The following is an 18,541-nucleotide window of genomic DNA, read 5'->3' on the forward strand; positions in this document are numbered from 1 at the left end:
ATTATGGTCGCAGTTTTTTTCTCTTATTATGCACTGCATGCTGCAGGATTTGTTTTATGTGGTGCACAGTTACCACATAGATGTGTTCTCTCATATCTAGGCCCAATTTACCACTCACAGGTTATCTGAGTGAGCTGAGCTCATGGCATAGATCTACGGTTTGGACCCTGGCTTCAAAGCTGTAGATCTACGGCACGGACCCTGAAAAGGTTAAAGCAAATACAGTACATCATTAAAATTTTATGCAAAATTTACACAAATAGAGACCCCTGGAGAGCAGCTCTCCATACAATGCTGATGACAGCTCTTCTTAAATGTAACAAAAAAAAAAAGAATAACTGAAAACCTAGTGTACTGCATCAACAAATATCACAATCAATTATTGTACAAGATGTACTCCTTAATGCAGATTATTTGTATTTTTTATATACATAGTAGTATTTTAAGAGTCCAATAATTTGTCTTTCTCATCATTAGCGGCTGTTACTGTTTGATGCTCAGATACTTCCGTATCTTTTTCTCCAAGTCTTGCTGCAAACTGTATACACTGGTTATGGAATGGTGATTCCTCATAAAGTGGTAGGTTGGTGAATATTTTGTATGCTAGTAGAAGCTGCTCCAGAGTTAGGTTCTTGGGATGGTTGAATATATTCAAACCATTCTGAAAAATAATGTTTATATATGTTATTTAAGGTCACTCATCAATGTTTATTTTACAAACACAAAAGCTAACTCTAAATTAAATATATTTGTTTAAGAATGCATAATGCCAATGATTGTTAGCATTGCCTCAGTGTTTTGATACACTATGAAAAACCAATGAATGCAGTAAAAGAAAAAAGTCAACCTTGAGTACTGGATTACAAGATTAACTAGGAAGACCTACATATCCTGCAATCTGTTATATATGGTAGTCGTTCTAGGAACTATCACCCCTGCAGTCTGGTCTCAGACCATGCCTCCTAGGGTGGAAAGAAAATACAGTGGAACCTCTACTTATGAATGCCCCAACATGGGAGTTTTTCAAGATAGGAGCAGTCGCTCGGTCGATTTTTTGCTTCCGGATGCAAGCAAAATTTCAAGATGAGAGCGGGCCTCAAGGGAGGTTCCTTGATGCTGGTGAGGGGCTCTTGCTCTTGATCTAGCGAATTGGATCTCATTTGTTTGTTCGACTATCTTATTGAAACTTAGGCAATGTATGATGGAAAGATGCTTCTTAACGTACACCAAAATTGAAAGAAATCGGACCATAAATAATGGAGTTCACTTCTCAGCCATTAGCTGCTCCTTAGCAGTATACTTTCATATGGGTTTTACGGGTTTTATCACTGATTACATCATTGCTTAGTTAATCTTAAGTTAATTTTAAGCCAGCCCGTAATGCTATGCATACAAGTGGCTTTGGCATGCTGCTCTTACCTGTATTTTTTTGTACCTCTGCATGTATGTTCAAATTATTAAATAAATAAATAAATAAATAAATAAATAAATGGAAGATATATTACAGAAATAGATAGGAATTTGATTGGTTTCATGACGAAAAGTACCTTGAAATTGAGCTCGAAGTAGCAAAAATGTTCGATTCTTTGGCGATGTTCAAGAGTAAACAAATGATATCACTGTCCAATACCTGTCCGACTGGCCAGTAAAATACGCAGTCATAAGTATGTCTATTCAGGTACAGAAAGGCCCTGATTTACGGCATTCCACTAATACGGCGATTACAAATTATGACCAAAACTTTCTTTGTAGCGAGAGGTCTTTCAAATACGGCACATGCCACCCAGTTTGTTTACATTCTCCATGAGCACATCTCTCTATTATGTAATAATAATCACTCTTGGGCACATTAAATGTCTTATTTTACATCAATACATATAGACATTTTCATTAGTTCATCAACGATATTTTCTTCAAAATTGTATAACACATTACATGGAATAAAAACATTTTATGTTTATATACTGTAGAGGTGTGGTAGCCGGGTGGAGGGAAAACATTACGTCATTCCCCTTTGACTTTTTTGGTCGTATATATACGTCTTACGAGCCACCGTGTTTGACGTATATATACTCATAAATTCTAGCGGCTTCAAATCAAGCCACCGCGGTCGCTTCCAAGCATACAATCGGAACATTTCTTATTATCACAGCCTTTTTAGTGATTGCACCTGCAAAATAAGTCACCATGGGCCCCAAGAAAGCTTCTAGTGCCAACCCTACAGGAAAAAGGGTGAGAATTACTATGGATATGAAGAAAGAGATCATTGCTAAGTATGAAAGTGGAGTGCATGTCTCCGAGCTGGCCAGGTTGTACACAAAACCCCAATCAACCATCACTACTATTATGGCCAAGAAAACGGCAATCAAGGAAGCTGTTCTTGCCAAAGGTGCAACTTTGTTTTCAAAACAGAGATCACAAGTGATAGAAGATGTTGAGAGACTGTTATTGGTGTGGATAAACTAAAAACAGATAGCAGGAGATAGCATCTCTCAAGCAATCATATGTGAAAAGGCTAGGAAGTTGCATGACGATTTAATTAGAAAAATGCCTGCAACTAGTGGTGATGTGAGTGAATTTAAGGCCAGCGAAGGTTGGTTTGAGAGATTTAAGAATTGTAGTGGCACATATAATAAACACGATGCATAACATATAAATAAGATAAATACACCCCACAGTAGAATAAATAAACAAATGTGAGATGTCGTATATTACGGTAATATACACATTTTCATTAATCCATCCATGATATTTTTTTCAAAATCATATAATAAACACGATGCATAACATATAAATAAGATAAATACACCCCACAGTAGAATAAATAAACAAATGTGAGATGTCGTAGCAGACGACTTGCACAAGTGGTGATAATAATACCGAGTCTCATTAAATGTCGTATATTACGGTAATATACACATTTTCATTAATCCATCCATGATATTTTTTTCAAAATTATATAATAAACACGATACATAACATAAAAAGATGATAAATACACCCCACAATAGAATAAATAAACATAAATATAAGATGTGGGAGCCACATAACTTGTACAAGTGACGCCAAGAATAACATTTTCTCTAATCTAACATAAGAGTAAATGTGTTACTGGGGGTAACTGTATACATAGTGTGATAAGGCATGGTGAGGCTGCCAGTTTGGACCACAAAGCGGCTGAAAAATATGTGCAGGAATTCAAGGAGTACATAGACAGTGAAGGACTGAAACCTGAACAAGTGTTTAATTGTGACAAAACAGGCCTGTTTTGGAAGAAAATGCCAAGCAGGACCTACATTACTCAGGAGGAAAAGGCACTCCTAGGACATAAGCCTATGAAAGACAGGCTTACTCTTTTGATGTGTGCTAATGCTAGTGGTGATTGCAAAGTGAAGCCTTCATTGGTACATCACTCTGAAACTCCCAGAGCGTTCAGGCAAAAGAATGTCCTCAAGGCTAATTTGTGTGTGCTGTGGAGGGCAAACAGTAAGGAATGGGTCACTAGGGACTTTTTCTATGACTGGTTACACCATGCATTTGCCCCCACTGTGAAAAATTACCTAATGGAAAAGAAATTGGACCTTAAGTGCCTCCTGTTATTAGACAATGCTCCTTGTCATCCTTCAGACTTGACAGAGCGACTTTCTGGGGACATGAGCTTCATTAAGGTCAAGTTTTTGCCTCCTCTCCTGCAGCCCATGGACCAGCAGGTCATTTCAAACTTCAAAAAACTCTACGCAAAACCTATGTTTCTAAAGTGTTTTGAAGTGACCTCAGACACTCGATTGACTCTAAAGAGTTTTGGAAAGATCACTTTAGAATCTCAGTTGTGTAAACCTTATAGGTAAGGCTTGGGAGGGCGTGACTAAGAGGACCTTGAACTCTGCTTGGAAGAAACTGTGGCCACAATGTGTAGAAGAAAGGGATTTTGAGGGGTTTGGGGATAACCCTGAGAAGCGTATGCCAGTTGTGGAATCCATTGTGGCGTTGGGGAAGTCCTTGGGGTTGGAGGTTAGTGGGGAGGATGTGGAAGAGTTGATGGAGGAGGACAATGAAGAAGTAACCACTGATGAGCTGCAAGATCATCTTCAACAGCAAGAGGCCAGACTTGAGGAAACTGCTTCAGAGGAGGGGAGAGAGAAATTGAGGAAGTTGCCTACTTCAAAGATTAAGGAAATGTGTGCAAAGTGGGTTGAACTGCAAACCTTTACGGATGAAAATCACCCTGACACAGCTACTGCAAGCTGTGTTGGCAACCTGTACAATGACAATGTTATGGCCCATTTTAGGAAAGTCTTACAGGAACAGGAGGTACAGAGCTCTATGGACAGATTTGTTGTGCGACAGAGGTCCAGTGACTCTCAAGCTGGTCCTAGTGGCATTAAAAGAAGAAGGGAAGTAACCCTGGAAAAGGACTTGCTACTTCAAGTCCTAATGGAAGGGGATTCCCCTTCTAAACAATAGCTTCCACATTCTCCCCTCCTCCCATCCCATCCTGTCTCACACTGTGCATGATGGGAGAAGCAAAACTCAGACCTTGTGTTAGACTTAAAACAGCAACTTAGCAGTGGTTTTATTGGCTGTCTCTTGGTATCATTTGATAGAAGGGAAGACACACTACTAAAATAGAGATGATTTTGGTTGGACTCAAATTAGTGGAAATATTCAATTTTTGAAGATTTTCTTGAGGATAGGTAAGGGCCCCCATGCACCCCTCGGTCTGTTTCATAGGTTTTTAATAAATCTAATTCAATTATTGGGATGGTGTAAACCATGAAACCCTGAGCAAGTGATTACTTAGATGGGAATTTCCCAACCTTCTATCTTGCACCTACTGAGCCCACTGAAGTTACCTTGCTTATCAAGTTACTTAACCCCTTGACTGTTTTGGTCATATATATACGTCATACGAGATACCGTGTTTGACGTATCTATACGCATAAATTCTAGTGGCTCCAAATCAAGTGAAAGAGGGCTGGTAGGCCTACATGAGAGAGAATGGGTCTCAGTGGTGGGTGTGCACCCTGTGAAAAAAATCTGGGACTCAGCGGTGCATTGTGGGAACGCCATCTTGGTAGTCCATTTTCACCATGCCTCACGGTAAGAAGTTCCTCACTCCTTGGCGGACTGGAGGTCTTTTGTTCCCAAGTGACAGCTCTAACAGCGATGAAAGTGTCAGTGAAAGTGAATTCCCTGGTTTTCAAGCGGGTGTGACCGAAAACAGTGCCCAGGATAACGGAATTAGTGATGAAAACCCAGATGACCCACAACCTTCCACCTCTGGTGCTAGGCCGACTAGTTCATGTTCATCTGTACCAGGACAAAAGAGGAAACTATTTGCCCGTGAACGAGACTCAGATGTGAGCAGTGAAAGTGATAGTGATAGTAATTTCAAAGCTATTGAAAGCAGTTCTAGTTGCAGCAGTGAGGGTGAATATTCCCCAGTGAAGCAGCAGTATATACGACGTCGCTTGCGGTCTGGTAGTGAGCCATATGCTGTTCCAAGGGGAAGGAGTAAATCTCGGAGCACATCTCGTGGCCCTACACCACGACCTGATAGTGAAGATGATGATAGTGTTACAATGGGTATGAATGATGCGAGTGAGGCAGCAGGCGGTGGTGGTGATAGTGATGGTAGCATGAGTCATGTGGCACCAGCAGCGGGCCACACTACTACCGACGCTGCTGACTCTGCACAACTACAACCAGCCTCACCTAACCCCACACTCCCACAACAACCACAACCACAACCTGCACAACCACAACCACGTTTCAATATCCAGAACCCACCAGCTGACCGCATCTGGGATTGGCAGCAAGGTGACGAGTTTGTTCCCAGTCCCCATGACTTTGATGAAACACTAAGTGGAATACGACCATCATGTACACTTGGGAACAATGCCACTGAACTGGAATGCTTTCAGTTGTTCTTCGATGAACCCCTGATGGATATTATTGTCAGGGAAAGCAATACATACTTCGAGTACACAATGGCAAACACAATTCTTTCACCAAGATCACGCCTACACCAGTGGAAGGACACAACTGTGGCAGAGATGTATCTGTTCTCTGCCACAATAATGCTTATGCCACATGTGTATAAGCACAGTGTCAACACATACTGGTCGACACACCGCCTGATTTCAACCCCAGCTTTCAGTGACATTATACCAGTAAATAGATTTGTGTTACTGTTACGTATGTTACACTTTTCAGACAAAACAAGGCCTGACAGAAACGACAGGTTATATAAGATCAGAAATGTGTTTATGTGCCTGAAACAAAAGTGCTGTATGTATTTTTATCCCTTCAGGAAGCTTGTTATTGATGAGTCTTTGATTTTGTTCAAAGGAAGACTCTCATTCAAGCAGTATATACCAAGCAAGAGGAAACGCTTTGGTATAAAGTTATTTGTTCTGTGTGATTGCAAAACTGGTCTGGTTTTGGATATAATTGTGTACACTGGCAGTAAAACATTGCAAGATACCAGGAAGTTACTGGGTATCTCTGGTGATGTGGTTAGAACAATGATAGAACCATATCTTGGTAAGGGGCATATTTTATATACTGACAATTGGTACACAAGCCCTTTACTCGGTGATTTGTTACGAGTGAACATGACAGATGTGTGTGGCACAGTGCGTGGAAATCGTAAGCATATGCCTAGGTTCGACGCTGGCAGTTGTAGAGGTGAGGTGCAGGTGTTTGCTGCCAATGACATCATGGCATTACGGTGGTATGACAAACGTGATGTCACACTGTTGACATCAGTTCACTGACACGAAATGGTAGACAATGGCAAGCAGAATAGAGAGACCAATGAACCCATTGTAAAACCTGCAGCTGTGATGGATTACAACCTCAATATGCACTTAGTGGACAAATGTGACATGCAGATTGGGTTTCCTCACTGTGTTTGCAAGAGTTATAAGTGGTACATAAAACTCTTTTTCCATCTTCTTGACATTTCCATGCTGAATGCTTATAATATGTATAAGTTGAAGACCAACAACAAACCCAAATACGGTGAATTTTGTTTGTCAGTCATCAGACAAATAATATTCAAGTACCAAGGAACAACACTTGCAATAGACCAGCGCCCACGAAATTATCAACACATGTCCTCTCGTTTGAGGCCTGGTGATCACTACCCCATACCACTGCCTGCTACTGCTCCCAAGAAAAATGCTCAGAAGAGGTGTTTTGTCTGTGGACATGCCACAAAATGCCCACAAAAATGCAGAGACACTCGTTTTATGTGTGAGGAGTGTAAAACACCATTGTGCTTATACTCATGTTTCAAAGAATTCCACAAGCTGCAGCAGTTCTAGAAAAGTGTCCAGTGATTATACATATGTATATATATTATAGAACAATCGTAATAAAATTTTTTTTATATTGTTTGTTTGTGTAAACAAGTTTTAGGAACATTATGATGATACTACTGTTTTTGCTATAATCGTGTTACATTCAATGAGTGTATATAAGAACATTGCACCATACTTTGGTCTCACAGGCCACAAAAGTTATGTGAAAAAATAAAATAGTGAAAAAAACAAGAAATCGTCGAATAAAAGTAAACCAAAGTTTACTGGGTGAGCGGCAGTCGCCACTGTTGCCATACGCTGCTCATTTTCTGCAAACTTCATGCCTCTATATCTTGGTAAGTACTGATGGGATTTTTTTTTGGGGGGACTAAAACAATCAGAAAAATAATCTTAACATTTTCATAAGAAATTTTTTTTTTTTTTTCGAATATTTTGCGACACCAGGAGACACTTCAGGATTGGGCCTTTCGACAGTCAAAAGGTTAAAAATAAATCAGGGAATCTATTGCAATTTTCACCATCACTGTACAAGTGAGCGGCTCATGTCTTTTCGCCTGCTGTTTCATTACTCTTTAACCCTTTGTGGGTTGACAGACCCTCTCCGAGACTTGTTCTCAGGGTCGGCCAAATTAAAAAAAAAAAAAAAAAAAAAATTCTTATGAAAAGATAGAGAATCTTTTCCCGATCATAATGACGCCAAAAGTATGAAAATTGATGGAAAACTTACGGAATTATGCTCTCGCAAAGTTAGCGGTCTCGACAATGTTTACGCATCGGCGATTTTGCCCAATTTGAGCCCTATTTTCGGCCAATTCCAGTGTACTAGTCAACAAAAATCATAACTATTTCTCTAGAACTCCATTTTTTCTATTGAATGAGTACAAGAAACCACCCATTTACTGATTTCAACTATCCAATACAGTGGTCAGAATTTAGCAATTTTGCCAATTTCACACAAATTTCAAAAGATGCCAATTTCCAAAGAGGATCCAGAATAAACAAGAAAGACATTTCTGGCACTAAAATAACATTTCCTCTGTTTGTTAGTCACATCCCCAGGCCCCTCTTATATTTCTTGGGCATTCCACTTTCAATTTTTATTCTTACAAAAAATAGAAGATTTACTGTTATGCAGACTGCTGCATTAGTGTAGAAATGGTATAAATAATATCAGCACACTTGTGAAAGAATATTAGACTCACCAGTTGACGTGTATTGGACGCTTGGCATGATTTGTTTACTTTTGAACTTTGGTAAAAATCGAACATTTCTGCTACTTTGAGCTCAATTTCAAGGTACTTTTCATTGTAAAACCAGTCAAAATCATCTCAATTTCTGTAATATGTCTTCCATTCTATAAAATGAGACCAAGAAAACTAGAATACAACAATAAATACCATACAAAAATACAGTGCAAAGTCGCTGTTTTATTCCAAAAACATGGTCAAAGTTTTTTTTCTCATTATGCACTGTGTGCTGCAGGATTTTTTTTATACTGTGCACACTGACCACATAGACCCATTCTTTCATATGTATGCCTACCAGCTTTCTCCCACTAGATTTGAGGGCGCTAGAATTTAGGCGTACTAGTACTCAAAAACCCTGGGTCGTAAGCCGTACTAATATGGCCGAAACCCTCAAAGGGTTAACAAATCACTAGAAACTAGCACATTCCTGACACTACTCAAGACAGCAAGGGTTGCACCAATACACAAAGGTGGTGACCCCACAGATGTAAATAACTACAGGCCAATATCAAACTTACCGTTGCTATTCAAAATCTTCGAGAAACTTGCGCACAAGAAATTATATTAATTTATAACAGCACAAAGCATACTCAACCCCTGCCAATTTGGCTTCAGAAAAAACAAAAGCACAAATGATGCAATTGTAAAAATGCTAGACCTGCTTTACACAGCACCGGAAAATAATGAATATCCATAAGGACTCTTTATTGACCTAAGAAAAGCTTTTGATACAGCAGACCATGGCATCCTACTCCACAAACTTGACCATTATGGTATAAGAGGCCATGCACTTAAATATTTCAAATCCTACCTTACTAGCAGGTATCAATATGTCTCTATTAAGGATACAACCTCATCAACACAACCAACTGATACTGGAGTGCCACAGGGAAGTGTCCTTGGTTCCCTGCTCTTCCTCTTATACATCAATGATCTTCCCAACACCTGAAAACCTATTCTCTTTGCTGATGACATGACTTAAGTCATCTCCCATCCAAATCTTGCCTCACTCAACACCACTGTTAACGAAGAGCTGCTAAAAATATCAACCTGGATGACTGCCAATAAACTTACACTTAATACTGACAAAACCTTCTATATTATGTTTGGTAACAGAGCAGGTGTTGCACAACTGAACACTGACAACACTCTTATTGCTAAACATAATGAGGGCAAATTCCTGGGCCTACACCTTGACAGCAACCTGAAATTCAGCACCCATATCTAACACATAACAAAAAAAGTATCCAAAATGGTTGGGATCCTCTTTATGAAAGCAAAAGACTCGGCACGAGATGCAACATTCCCCTGATGAAAAGCAGGGGTGCCATGAGTGCATTGAGAGACAACACAATAAGTGTCAGGGGCCCAAGACTGTTCAATTGCCTCCCAGCATACACAAGGGGGATTACCAATAGACCCCTGGCTGTCTTTAAGAAGGCATTGGACAGGCACCTAAAGTCAGTACCTGACCAACCGGGCTGTTGTTCATACGTCAGCTTGCATGCGGCTAGCAGTAACAGCCTGGTTGGTCAGACCCTGATCCACCATGAGGCTTGGTCTCAGACCGGGCCACGGGGGCATTGACCCCCGAAACCCTCTCCAGGTAAACTCCAGTTAAACCATTTTCAAAACTACCATTAAAAAACATCTTATCTCCCTAACACATCCTATCATTAGCTAACCAAATGAAAACCACCTAATTTTCTCTTTTGTATACTGAACACATCCAGAACAATATAGTCTTACTCTCGTTATTTGGTTGAATTTAGCAATGGGACTCAAATTGGGTGACCTTGCCAATGAGTAAACTGTGCCCAGACCACTAACTAAGGGGTTAGTAAGATGGGGTCCACAGTTATGATACAATTTACCTTACAAAAATAGGATCTACAGTCATGATACAGTGGAGTCTACATTCATGACTGAATGACTTACCTTAATAAGATGTGGTCCAGTCATAACATGATGACTTACCTTAATAAGATGTGGTCAAGTCATAACATGATGACTTACCTTAATAAGAGGCAGTTCACAGTAATAACAAGATGCACAGCAATAACTGGATGACTTACCTTAACAAGAGGCTGTGCACAGTCATAATAAGATGATATAATAAGATATGGACCAACATAATAAAAGAATACAGTATACTTACCCTTAAAAGATGGTATCCCCAATTCATAATAAATTACCTTAATAAGCTGGGGTCCACAGTCAGGTATCCACCTCTCCAAACACATGAGCAGTGTGTCATTTCTCTTGATGCGAGACACTGTGTTCATGAAGAACTCAAATTTCTCCAACTCATCTTTTGATATCTGATATTAAAATAATTAATATAAATAAATGTACAAAGCCTTATCCTGTTACAGGAACTCATATCAGTTTATGCAGCTACAATAATACACTGTTAGTAGTTAGGAAGTGGAATAGTCTGGCAAGCGATGTAGTGGAGGCAAGAACTATACATAGTTTTAAGACGAGGTATGATAAAGCTCATGAAGTAGGGGGAGAGAGGACCTAGTAGCGGTCAATGAAGAGCCGGGGCCAGGAGCTGAGTCTCGGCCCCTGCAACCACAATTAGGCGAGTACAATTAGGTGAGTACTGCAACAAAGACTGGGCACATTTATATTAACTTTTTTGTATTGTTGAATTTGAAGATGAAGAGTGATATCCTACCACAGCTCCAAACCCAGCCCTAAGGTATACAGTGGACCCCCGCATAACGACATTATTTCAATCCAGAAGTCTGTTTGGGTGCCGTTATAGACCGAATTTGTTCCCATAAGAAATATTGTGAATTAGATTAGTCTATTTCAGACCCCTAAAAATACACCTACAAAAGCACTTACAAAAATAAACTTACATAATTGGTCGAGTTGGGAGCTGATCGTTATCCGGGGGTCCACTGTACTATCCCTTCCCAGGATGCCAGCCACAACAACTAGCTAATGCCCAAGTAACTATTTAGTGTTAGGTGAACAAGGTGAACAAGGCCAACTAAGATTTTTTTTCATTTCTTTGCAATGTTTACAATGTATGATTATAATTTTGATCTGTTAAGTACAAAGAAAGCCACTATCATGCTGGGGCATTTCTGGCAGACTAAACCTAATGCCTACAGACTACTTAATACTAGTGATTTTGTGAGTAGTACATTTTCATTACACACTGTTTTTCTTATTACAATAGAGGTAACTAGTTGTTTACAGTAATTAAATTTATACTTGAGATGAAGTATATAAAAAATTACAGTATGTATTACAATTTAGCACAATACAATAATGAAACTGAAACAATTTTAAGTTTGAAGTAATGATTAAATAGATGTACAATCATAAATTATTTAGGAGTTTTTTGAGTAAGTGGTAGGTGTAAAGTGTTTGTCTGGTTAATTTTGGGTGATGAGGTGAATTCTAATTAGGGCCTTAAATTGATTTGCAGGCAAGGGCCTTTTAGTGTGTTCTGGAAATGAATTCCAGATCTTCGGGCCCTTTATGTGCATAGCATTTTTGCATAGGGAGAGATGGATATGAGGCGTCTTGTGTTATGCCTGTGTGTTCTGTTGTAGTTATCAAGGAGGAGTTTGAGAAGAGGGTTAATATAGGAGTATAATGTTCTGTGTATGTAGTAGGCACAATAATATTTATTTATTTATTTATTTTATGTCTTTGCAAACAGTACACTGAGATTTAGTATTTACAATAGTGGGTTGCAATGCAAAGAGAGCCTCTATTATGCCTAGGCATTATGGGCCTACTTAACATTATTGGCTTACAGTCTACTTAACACTAAGGAGTATATCATAGTTGTACAGTAGGATAGTAATTATTTCATAGTTGTACAGTAGAATATTAATTATAAATGAATCAAAATTTGAATAATACAAAGATATATTTATATTGGAAAACGCTTTTTGTGAAAACAATCATTCAATTATATTCCTGTCAACAATGGATAAAAGGTTCAATGTGATTGTTTCAGTTATGATGTGGGAGTACATAGGTGAGTAAGTGTGTACTGAGTATTTAGCATTTAGTCTAGGGTGATAAAGTGGCTTTTGAGAAGAGTTTTAAATTGATTTTCAGACTGGGTTACTTTAATATCTTCTGGTAATGAATTCCATATTTTGGGGCCCTTTATGTGCATAGAGTTTTACACAGTGTGATATGGACACGAGGTATATCAAAAAGAGATCTGTGTCTTGTGTTGTGGTCATGTGTCCTGTTTAGGTTGGTGAGGAGAAGTTTGAGTGGAGGGTTTATATTTGCGTGTATTGTTTTGTGTATGTAGTAGGCACATGAATAAGTATGGATGTTATTAATGGTGAGCAGATTCAGACTTGAAAATTGGTGGAGTATGCTGGCAGGAGTGGGAGTTTGTTATCATTCTTACTGCTGCCTTTTGCTGGGTTATTAGGGGTTTTAGGTGATTGGATGTTGTTGATCCCCATGCACAAATTCCATATGTAAGATAAGGGTATATGAGTGAATGGTCCAGTTCCAGGAGAGCTGATTGTGGAACATAGTACCTTATCTTTGATAGTATGCCTACAGTCTTGGAGATTTTCTTGGTGATTTGTTGTATGTGTGTCCGGAACTTAAGGCTACTGTCAAGGTGGATACCTAGGAATTTTCCCTCTGTAAGTCTTGTGACTGATGATCCATTTAGTGTTATGTTAATTGGATCATTTGCAGCTTTGTTTCCAAACTGAATGAAATAGGTTTTATCAGTGTTCAGGGTAAGTTTGTTAGTCATCATCCAGGCAGATATTTTCTGTAATTCAGCATTGACTGTGTTTGCTAGTATGACTGTGTTTGGGTGGGGAAAGATATATGTATTGTCATCTGCAAATAATATGGGTTTGAGTAGCTGTGATGCATTCGGTAGATCATTGATGTAGATGAGAAAGAGGAGTGGTCCAAGGACGCTTCCTTGTGGGACTCCTACCGTGATTGGTTGGGTGGAAGAGTTTGCATCATTTGCATACACATATTGAGTTCTGTTACTAAGGTATGATTTTAGGTAGTTGAGGGAGTGGCCTCTGATACCATAGTGCATTAATTTGGAGTACAGCAGTTCATGGTCGACTGTATCGAAAGCTTTACGTAAATCAATGAAAATGCCCAGCGGGACTTCTTTCTTTTCAAGTGCGGTATATATTAGTTCTAGCATGTGTATGATAGCATCATTTGTGCTTCTATTATTCCTGAATCCAAACTGACAAGGGTTTACTATGTTGTGTGAAACGAGGTAGGAATATATCCGTCTATGAATTAATTTTTCAAAGATTTTAGAGAGCAGTGGTAAGTTAGATATTGGTCTATAGTTATTCAAGTCAGTTTGGTCACCTCCTTTATGGATCGAAGTGACCCTCGCTATTTTGAGGATTGTTGGGAAGGTAGATGATTCAATGGATTTGTTAAAGAGCATTGCAATAATTGGTGACAATACTACTTGAGAAGCTTTTTGGTACATAAAAGCAGGCAAGTTGTTTGTTTCCTGCCTTGTTTTTAACCCTTAAATGGTCCAAATGTATATATGCGTTCACTCGCGTAGTGCCCCAGATTTTTTGAGAAAAAAAAAAATCTTTTTTTTTTTTTAAAGGGAAAAAAGAGCATGTGGTACCCAGGCATCCCCAATTATTTTAATGTGGCACACAGTGAGTCCGCACACCCATTCTCTCATGTCTAGGTAACTCAGGCTTATCGTGGCAATGTTGAATGAATGACAAAGAAAACGTATATATACGTTTGGGGCGCTACGCGCGTGAACGTATATATACGTTTGGACCGTTTAACCCTTTGAGGGTCGACAGGCCCTCTCAGAAACTTGTTCTCAGGGTCGGCCAAATTTCAAAAAAAAAAAAAATATTTTTTCTTATGAAAAAATAGAGTTTTTTTTTCTAAACATTATAGGATAAACAAAAAAATTTTACCATCAATACTTACGGAGATATGGAGGTGTAAAGTTTGCAGAAAATGAGCCCCGTATGGCAACAGCGGCGACTGCTGCTCACCGGTAAACTTTGGTTTACTTGTATTTGAAGGTTTGTTGTTTTTTTCACTATTTTATTTTTTCACATAACTTATGTGGCCTATGAGACCAAAGTAAGGTGCAATGTACATATATACACTCGTTGTATACAACACAATAAGCACACAAACATAATTATCAATATATTGTTTACAAAACTTGTTTACAAAAACAAACAATACAAAACATTGTTTATTACTATTGTTCTATAATATATATACCAATATACAGTCACTGAACATATTCCTATTAGTTCTGCAGCTTGTGGAACTCTTTGAAACATGGTGTCATACACAATGGTGTTTTATCTTTCTCCCTCATTCTATCTCTTTCAATCTGTCTCTCTCTTTCTGTCTGTCTATCTCTGTCTCACAGGTACACATAAATACAAGTATACATAGTATAAATTACCTAGGACAACCCAAGAAATCCAGACAAAGTGCTGTACTCCGCTTGAAGATGTGAGTAAAAGTGATGACCAGTCTTGTGGCTCTCTGAGACAGAGAGCTAGACAGATAGACAGATAGACAGGGAGCTTGACAGACAGACAAATAGACAGACAGAAATGTTAGTGTACCAGCAGAAACAAAGGGAGGGAGATGTTCATCTAATCTTTTATTATCTCAAACCCACACTATTTGCAGATGACACTACATACGTCTTCTCCCACCCGAGCCCAGTCACGCTAGCCAATACTGTAAATACCGAATTACAGAAAATATCTACCTGGATGAGAACTAACAAACTTACACTAAACATTGACAAAACCTACTTCATTCAGTTTGGTAACAGAGCTACAGATGTCCCTCTTAACATAATGATAAACGGATCACCTATCACAAAGCTAACAGAGGGAAAATTCTTAGGAATCCACCTTGATAATAGACTCAAATTTCATACACATATACAACAAATTTCTAAGAAAATTTCCAAGACTGTAGGCATACTATCGAAGATACGGTACTATGCTCCACAGTCAGCCCTCCTGGCCCTATATCACTCTCTTATTTACCCCTATCTCACCTATGGAATTTGTGCATGGGGCTCAACAACAAGTAACCATCTCAGACCACTAATTACCCAACAAAAGGCTGCAGTTAGAATGATAACAAATTCTCACTATAGGCAGCACACTCCACCAATATTCAATACACTAAACCTCCTCACCATACAAAACATCCATACTTACTACTGCACCTATTACATACATAGAACACTTAACTCTGATATTAACCCTCCCCTCAAACATCTCCTTGCCAACCTCAACAGAACACATGACCATAACACAAGGCACAGATCACTCTTTGATGTTCCTCGTGTCCATCTCACACTATGTAAAAACTCAATGCACATAAAAGGCCCTAAAATCTGGAATTCATTACCTGTAAATATAAAAGAAACACTACCTGTTTATAAATTCAAGTCTCTTCTCAAAGATCACTTATTCACCCAAAACCAAATAAATACTGAATAACTGAACCTTATAAATTGTATATCTTAAATGTTTCTCACAATTATATCACATAAATGTTAAACCTAAAACCCAATCTAACTTTATTATTTTTTAAATACACTACCTAACAGAATACTCCATTCTACTGAATGTACAACAATGCATACAACCATATGACCTGTCTTTGTAATACTCACTTGTGCTTTATAGTAACCTGTTTACATTAATGTTTTATCACTGATTTCATCATTGCTTAGTTAATCTTAAGTTAATTTTAAGCCAGCCCGTAATGCTATGCATAGTATAAGTGGCTTTGGCATACTGCTCTTACCTGTATTTGTTGTACCTCTGTATGTGTGCTCAAATTTTTAAATAAATAAATAAATAAATAAATAAATAAATAAATCAGTTTCACCCTCGTTTACGCTCATCAAAAGTCATCTCTTATCAGATGTTATCTCCCCTTATCTTGTCACTGTCATGGGGTGGATTTTTTTTTTCTTGCTTCAAGGGAAAAATATTATTACATCATCTTCTTCCTCTTCCTCCTCCTCCTCTTCCTCATCCTTCTCTTCTTCCTCTTCCCCCTACTCTTCCTCCTCCTCCTCCTCCTCCTCCTCTTCCTCTTCCTCCTACTCTTCCTCTTCTTACTCCTCCTCTTCCTCCTCCTCCTCCTCTTGCTCCTCCTCCTCTTCTTCCTCTTCCTCCTCTTCCCCCTACTCTTCCTTCTACTCTTCCTCTTCCCCCTAATCTTCCTCCTACTATTCCTCTTCCTCCTCCTCCTCCTCTTCCTCTTCCTCCTACTCTTCCTCTTCCTCCTCCTCCTCCTCTTACTCCTCCTCCTCTTCTTCCTCTTCCTCCTCCTCCTCCTCCTCCTCTTCTTCCTCTTCCTCCTTTTCCCCCTAATCTTCCTCCTACTATTAATCTTCCTCTTCCTCTTCTTCCTCTTCCTCCTACTCTTCCTCTTCCTCTTCCTCCTCCTCCTCTTCTTCCTCTTCCCCCTACTCTTCCTCTTCCTCCTTCTCCTCCTCCATAGTGTAAATTACCAGGAGTCGGCAGCTGTCAAAGTGACATATTGTCTCATTACTCACTCCCCCTCCCGCCTGTCAAAACAATGGGGTCGGATGCTGCTTCCCCTCCATTCTATCTAATTATCTTTCTCCCTCATTCTATATCTTTTAATCTGTCTCTTTTTCTATCTGTCTGTCTATCTCTGTCTCACAGGTACACATAAATGCAAGTATACATAGTATAAATTACCTAGGATAACCCAAGAAATCCAGACAAAGTGCTGTACTCCGCTTGAAGATGTAAGTAAAAGTGATGACGCAGTCTTGTGGCTCTCTGAGACAGAGAGTTAGACGAATAGACATAGACAGGGAGCTTGATAGACAGACAAATAGACAGAAATGTTAGTATACCAGCAAAAACAAAGGGAGAGCGATGTTCATCTAATCTTTTGGTATCAGCTACACCCTCATTTACCCTCATCAAACGTCAGCACTTATCAGATGTTATCTCCCCTTATCTTGTTACTGTCATGGGTGAACATTTATTATTACATATTATTATGTATTATTATTATTATTATTATGTATTATTATTATTATGTATTATTGTTATTATTACGTATTATTCTTCTTCTTCCTCCTCCTCTTCTTCCTCCTCCTCCTCCTCTTCTTCCTCCTCCTCTTCTTCCTCCTCCTCCTCTTCTTCCTCCTCCTCCTCTTCTTCCTCCTCCTCCTCCTCTTCTTCCTCCTCCTCCTCCTCTGCCTCCTCCTCCTCCTCCATTCTTGGAACAAGTTTGAAGAGATTGTAGTTCATAATCACTATCACTATCATCACCAATGCTCACATCTGAGTCTGGGATTTGGGAAAATAGGAGTTTCCTCTTTGATTCTGGTACAACTGAATGTGAACAAGACGGCCCAGCACCAGAGGTGGAAGGCTGTGGGTTGTCTGGGTTTTCCTCACTATTACCCATATTATGGTCCATTAGTTTCAGTCAAAACCTCACCAGAACTTTGAAACTCATCTTCACTGTCACTTCCATCTGTATTAGAACTGTCACTGGGGAACAAAAGTGCCCCAATTCGCCGAGGAGTGAGGAACTTCTTACCGCCAGGCATGGTGGACATTGTGTACTATGATGGCATTCCCACAATGCACCACTGGGACCCAGATTTTTTTCCTACTGCGCACACCCACCACACAGACCCATTCTCTCACATCTAGGCCTATCAGCCTTTTCCTGCGAGATTTGACAGTGCTAGAATTTATGCATACTAGTACGTCAAAAACCCCTACGCGTAAGACGTACTAGTACGGCGAAAACCCTCAAAGGGTTAAGGGTTAAGGGTGTCAATGATGAGTGTAACTTCATTGGGGCTGGTTGGAGCTAGGAATAGCATATTTGGGTAGGTACCTATGAGGTAGTCTGATGGACGGGTGTTTGTGCTTGGTATTTTGTTTG

At 39.2% G+C, this 18,541-nt stretch overlaps 1 protein-coding gene across 1 annotated transcript in view; it reads right to left on the bottom strand.

The window, feature by feature from the left end:
• Positions 1-227: 227 nt before the first annotated feature.
• mtTFB2 (mitochondrial transcription factor B2) overlaps positions 228-18,541 on the bottom strand; it is a 64,740-nt gene continuing 46,426 nt past the window's right edge. Inside the window, exons 3-4 of the mRNA XM_053781526.2 lie at positions 10,771-10,896; positions 228-661 (exon numbers count right to left, since the gene is read on the bottom strand). Of these exons, the coding sequence (XP_053637501.2) occupies positions 443-661; positions 10,771-10,896 (345 nt within the window). The 3' untranslated portion in view covers positions 228-442. The remainder of the gene's footprint in view (positions 662-10,770; positions 10,897-18,541) is intronic.

The sequence above is a fragment of the Cherax quadricarinatus genome, chromosome 6 (assembly GCF_038502225.1).
Source record: "Cherax quadricarinatus isolate ZL_2023a chromosome 6, ASM3850222v1, whole genome shotgun sequence".
NCBI lineage: Eukaryota > Metazoa > Arthropoda > Malacostraca > Decapoda > Parastacidae > Cherax > Cherax quadricarinatus.